Genomic DNA, 6224 nt, shown 5'->3' on the forward strand with positions numbered 1-6224 from the left:
CTGGCCCTGCCTCACCTGTTCCTTCATATGGAAACCAGAATAAAGGCTCACAGTTCCTCCTTCTCCCCTTGCCTCCAGGGTTGCCAGTGTTTTCTGGTGTGGCCCTGAAAGGGCGGGCCTACGCCGGCCGACTCCATCTTGTTCTGTGTCCTTCACCTTGACCACACCTCCTCCCCTTGAGTAACCCCCCCCTCACCTGCCTAACAGGACTCAGACGCTCCCCCAGCCAATCGGCTGAGGCCACAGCCATTACCTCAACAACTGCCCCTAGGACCCAATAAAATCTTGTCCTTTTGAAACTCTCTCTCTCTCCCTGGTATCTCATCGCTGCGTCGGTGCAGGTAGGGGATTGAACTCGAGCTAGCTCGAATAAAGGCTCTTTTGCTTTTGCATCGGACTCAGCTCCCTAGTGGTCTTTGGGGATCATGAATTCTGGGCATAACATTTGGGGGCTCATCCGGGATCCCCAAGACCCCCGAGGGACCCCCGACCTGGAGAGCCTGACTGGCCACGGTTAGTGTCTGTCTGTTTGGTCTGTCTTTTCTGTGTGAGCTCATTTCTGGAATTCTGGTAGTGCCCGACACAGTCTAAGTGGACGCACTGGAGGACCATGGGCCAGGAGTTTCGGAAGACGTTCCGATCCTTCTGGAGGGACGTGGAATCCCCTCAAAGGTCTGAGACGAGGCGGGTCGCTCCCGCTGGTCGGCGTGAGGCCGTCGTCTTTGGAGGGACGTGGAATCCCCTCATCAGTTTTGGAGGGACGTGGAATCCCCTCAAAGGTCTAAGCTAGCTTTCAGTTTTGCTTCCATGGAGTTGGAAGACTTTCTAGGGGCCCTCTGTTTGTCTGTTTTTGTGTTTCTCTGTTTTGTTCTGTGGACTTACTGGACGGACGTTATGGGACAGACTCAGACTACCCCTCTACCCACCCTCTTGGCTTAAGCCCTTCCTAGCCCTGCTCCCTCTGGAGCCAAAACCATTCTTGCTTTGCAGGAGACAAAGAAGAAGGAAAACAAGAAAAGTCTTACCCAGCCTTCAGCACCCCTCTACCCTGTCCTACAGGGGGGTACTGAAGAAGAATTAATTTTTCCTCCCCCGTATAACCCCTCTAGGATGCCGGAAGAACACCATCCTCCCCCTCCGGGGGAGGCAGACGCTGTTCAGAGAGCGGGAGGCGGAAACACTCCAGTGGGAAGCCCGCCCTTTACCAGACAAAGGGCTCAGAGGGAGCAATCCGCCTCCGCCGCCAACTCCACTATTCTGCCCCTGCGAGCCACCGGACCCCCAGACGCGGAGGGAAATCAGCCCCATCACTATTGGCCTTTTGCCACTAGTGACCTCTACAATTGGAAAGCTCAGAATCCTAAGTTTTCCAAGAAACCGGCAGGGATTATTGATTTATTAGACTCTGTTCTTTTTACCTATCAGCCCACGTGGGACGATTGCCAGCAGCTTTTGCAGGTCCTGTTCACGACTGAAGAAAGAGAAAGAATCCTCAATGAGGCCCGAAAACTAGTTCCGGGCGCAGATGGGAATCCCACCACCAACCAGGCTCAGATAGATGCCTCCTTCACCTTAACTCGGCCCCAGTGGGATTTCAACACGCAGAAGGTAAGGAGAGGCTCCGGGTCTACCGCCAGACTCTAATGGGGGGGTCTCCGAATGGCTGCTAGAAAGCCAACCAATTTGGCCAAGGTAGGAAATGTACAACAGGGAAAAGATGAATCTCCGGCTGCCTTTTTAGAATGGATCATGGAGGCATTCCGTACCTATACCCCCATGGATCCAGAGGCTCCGGAAAGCAAGGCAGCTGTTATCATGGCCTTTGTAAACCAATTGGCCATAGACATTAGGAGAAAATTACAGAAAATAGATAGACTAGGAGAAAAAAGTCTGCAGGACTTACTGGTGGTAGCCGAAAAGGTATATAATAACCGGGAGCCTCCTGAGGACAAGCAGGCTCGCGCCATGGCAGCTGCCAGCAGTAAGCAGACTCGAGACCTGGCCAGAATACTACTAGCTACCACTGCTGACTTCCCTGAGGAACGAGACCACCATCTCCGGCAGCTGGCAGATGACACAAGAAAAGGTAAAGGAACCACCAAGGGAGGGCAGCAGAGGATGCAGAAGGATCAGTGCGCATACTGCAAGGAGATAGGGCATTGGGCCCGAGATTGTCCAAAAAGGGCCGGCGGGAAGGGAAGCAAGACTGATCAAGTAAAAGTCCTAGAGCTAGATGAACTAAGTGATTAGGGGAGTCGGGGTTCGGACCCTCTCCCCGAACCCAGGGTAACTCTTAAAGTGGAGGGGACCCCTGTTGACTTCCTCGTTGACACTGGAGCACAACATTCGGTCCTCCGCACCCCACAAGGAAAACTAGCCAGCAAGAAGTCCTGGGTACAAGGGGCAACTGGTATGAGCCAGTATTCATGGACTACCCAAAGAACAGTAGATTTGGGAACGGGCCGGGTATCCCACTCCTTTATGGTAATACCAGAATGCTCCTACCCGCTGTTAGGACGGGACTTACTGACCAAGATTGGAGCTCAGATAACTTTCAGACAAGGGGGGCCTCAGGTCACCGATGGCAAGGTCCTGACCATGGTCCTGACCATGAAACTGGAGGATGAATACCTCCTCCACCAGGAGGCACTCCCGAGAGAGGATAATATAGACAGATGGCTACAAGAATACCCCTCGGTTTGGGCAGAGACGGGGGGATGGGACTAGCCGCTCACAGGACCCCAGTCCTGGTAGAGCTCAAGCCAGGAGAGAGTCCAGTAAGGATCAGACAATACCCCATGTCTCAGGAGGCCCGGAAGGGGATCCAGCCACACATCCGGAGACTACGAAGCCTAGGGGTACTAGTTCCTTGCCAGTCTGCCTGGAACACCCCCTTACTGCCGGTCAAAAAGCCTCACACAAATGACTACCGACCGGTACAAGACCTCCGGGAAGTAAATAAGAGGGTTGCGGACATACAACCAACTGTTCCCAACCCATATACTCTGTTGAGCTCCTTGGCGTCCTCCAGGGTCTGGTATACTGTACTAGATTTAAAGGATGCCTTCTTCAGTCTGCCGCTGGCACCCCAGAGCCAACCCTTGTTCGCCTTCGAGTGGCATGATCCAGAGGAGGGCTACAGTGGGCAACTCACCTGGACACGGCTACCTCAGGGATTCAAAAATTCACCCGCCATCTTCGACGAGGCACTACACGAGGACCTGGGTGAATACAGAAGGTGAGAGGCCTGAGAAAACTGAAACTTAAAAGCTTAAGTTACAGGAAACTGAAACCTAACCAAGCCTAACCAGCTTGTTCCGCTTCTGTACAATTGCTTGGCGCACTCCTGTATTCCTGATCAATCATTGTTGCTTGGCGCGCTCCTGTATTCCTGATCAATCATTGAGATACCCGTACCCCCAGTTGTGGTCTGACCTAAAGGCAGGAACCAATCGAATACTGCTAAGTGTCCAACTTTAAACATCAACCAATCGCAGCTCTGTAACTGTGGAAAATCCCTGATTTCCCCATGACTTGTTTGTACCTGTCTGTAAAAGGGCTAAAAACCTCTCTCGGGGCCTCTTAGCGTCACCGGCAATGAGTGCGCAGAGGTCCAGGTTCGAACCCGCAATAAATGACCCTTGCTGCTTAGCTTTGACTCTGGACTCTGGTGGTTCGTTTTTGGGGTCTCTTGGACTCTGGGCGTTTCATTGGGTGCTCGTCCGGGATAGCCCCCCAAACCCACCAGACCCCAAGTCAACGGGTCATTTCTGAGACCAATCGGTAAGTGAGCCAGCTCTGTCTGTTTCTGTTTGTCTGTTCATTTCTGGCTCTCCCGCACGGGATCTGTATTTGTGACTGACCTAGCCAGGGCGGACGCGCTATAGGGCAGTCAGTCGGGACCAGTAGGAGACGTCCTCTGGCACCCGTCTGGGGCACCATTTTGGCCCATCAGAACTCTTTGTTTGGGTTACGGACACCCGTCCTGTATCTGGTCTCTTCTCCAAGGCACTTTCTGTTTGCCGCCGCACTTGCGATTTAACTTGTCTCCTCTCCTCTGCAGGTATATCCGGCTCGCTTCCGGAACATAAACTAACTTGGCCCATTTATTTTTTTCCTATACAGACTATGGGACAGAACCAGAGTACACCTCTCTCCCTTGTTCTAGCTAATTTCAAGGATGTCCAGGCTAGAGGCCATAACCTAAGCCTGGACATCCGCCGGTCGAGACTCATCACTTTCTGCCGGTCTGAGTGGCCCACTTTCGGGGTGGGCTGGCCTACTGAGGGCAAAACCCTCCACCCTGGATGTCCCCCTTTCTTTCCTCAGGGTCCTGTAAGATTCTCGCGGCCTGCTCCACTGACCCAACCAAGCCGCGAACCCCCTCAGCACCCCTAAGTCCCATATTGCCCGATAGTCAGGACCTACTATCCCTGGACCCCTCCACCTTATCTTCCCCCTCCCCTTGCACCCCAGGCCCTGCCCGCAGCGGCCGCCCCACCAGTTGCCCCGCCTGTCGCCCCTCAAGGGGAACGGGGGGGGGGGGGGGGGGGGGCGGGAAGCAGCAGCTGTGCCAGAACTAGGGAGGCTACAGGCAGCAGCCACGCCAAGCCCTATTGAAAATGAAACCAACCGTGAATGGCCAGCCGGCAGAACTCTAGGGCGCACCCAGCGTGAGCCAAGCTCTCGCCTCCCTGACTCCACTGTAGCCCTACCCCTGCAGGAAATAGGACCCCCTGATGAAACGGGCAATCCCCAACTCCAGTATTGGCCTTTCTCCACCAGTGACCTAAATAATTGGAAAACCCAAAATGCTCGGTTTTCTGATAACCCTAGAGATCTTATAGCCCTCCTAGAGAGCATAATGTTCACCCACCGGCCTACCTGGGATGACTGCCAACAGCTTTTGTGAATCCTGTTCACCACGGAAGAAAGGGAGAGAATTCAACTTGAAGCACGGGAGCTGGTCCCCAGGGAAGATGGTCGACCCATTGTTAACCCTGACCTCATTAATGCTGCGATTCCCCTGACTCGGCCTAATTGGGACTACAACACGGCAGAAGGTAGGGGACGACTGCTCATTTATCGCCAGACTCTAATGGCGGGTCTCTGGGCTGCAGCACGCAAGCCCACCAATTTGGCCAAGATGTACTCGGTAATACGAGGTAAGACAGAGAGCCCTGCCAACTTTTTAAAAAGATTAATGGAAGCCTTTAGGCAGTACACTCCCATGGACCCTGAGGCTCCTGAAAATCAGGCCTCTGTTGTAATGTCTTTTGTAAACCAGGCTGCCCCTGACATCAAAAAGAAACTCCAAAAATTAGAGGATTTAGAAGGAAAACAGATCCAGGATTTACTCCGCATTGCTCAGCGGGTATATAATAATTGGGGCGCTCCAGAGGATAAGCAGCTCAAAGCTACCAGGGAAATGACTAAAGTCTTAGCCACCATAGTTCAGAAAAATCAAGGGCCCACAGGAGAACAGAAAACTCGCCCCCCTAGGCGCCCCCTAGACAAAGACCAATGCGCCTACTGTAAAGAAAAAGGACATTGGAAGCTGAGCAGGCATTCCAACAGATAAAGAGAGCTCTCCTATCGGCCCCAGCTCTAGGACTGCCCGATATGAACATAAAGGCATAGTCAAGGCAGTGCTAACCCAGCATCTAGGTCCGTGGCCCAGACCAGTGGCCTATCTCTCAAAAAAAAAAAACTGGACCCTGTAGCCGCAGGATGGCCCCCTTGTCTCCGGATAATAGCGGCTACAGCCCTAATGGTTAAAGACGCCGATAAGCTGTCCCTGGGTCAAGAGTTACATGTTACCACACCCCACACCATCGAAGGAGTACTCAAGCAGCCCCCCGATAGGTGGATGAGCAATGCTCGGATGGTCCACTATCAGGGACTCCTGTTAAATCCCTTGCGGATCACATACACCCCTCCCCGAACTCTAAACCCGGCCTCGCTGCTACCCGACCCTGACCTGGACTCCCCGCTCCATGACTGTGCCGACATCCTAGCGCAGATCCATGGAACAAGGGAAGACTTACAGGACCGGCCGTTACCTGATGCTGAGGTCACCTGGTTCACTGACGGAAGCAGCTTCGTCCATCAAGGACAGAGGTATGCGGGGGCAGCAGTGACATCTGAGACTGAAGTGATATGGGCAGAGGCTCTGCCCCCAGGGACTTCTGCCCAAAGGGCAGAACTAATTGTATTGACCCAAG

General features: G+C 53.4%; 1 protein-coding gene across 1 annotated transcript; it reads left to right on the plus strand.

The window, feature by feature from the left end:
• Positions 1 to 647: 647 nt before the first annotated feature.
• On the plus strand, positions 648 to 5581 carry LOC145715341 (uncharacterized). The gene is given in 5 exon segments (XM_081795127.1): positions 648 to 1600; positions 1603 to 1646; positions 1648 to 2697; positions 3732 to 3783; positions 4932 to 5581. Coding segments are annotated over 5 exon segments (2286 nt in total). The 5' UTR covers positions 648 to 1110.
• The last annotated feature ends 643 nt before the right edge of the window (positions 5582 to 6224 follow it).

The sequence above is a fragment of the Panthera onca genome, chromosome A3, assembly GCF_046562875.1.
Source record: "Panthera onca isolate mPanOnc1 chromosome A3, mPanOnc1 haplotype 2, whole genome shotgun sequence".
NCBI classification, from domain to species: domain Eukaryota; kingdom Metazoa; phylum Chordata; class Mammalia; order Carnivora; family Felidae; genus Panthera; species Panthera onca.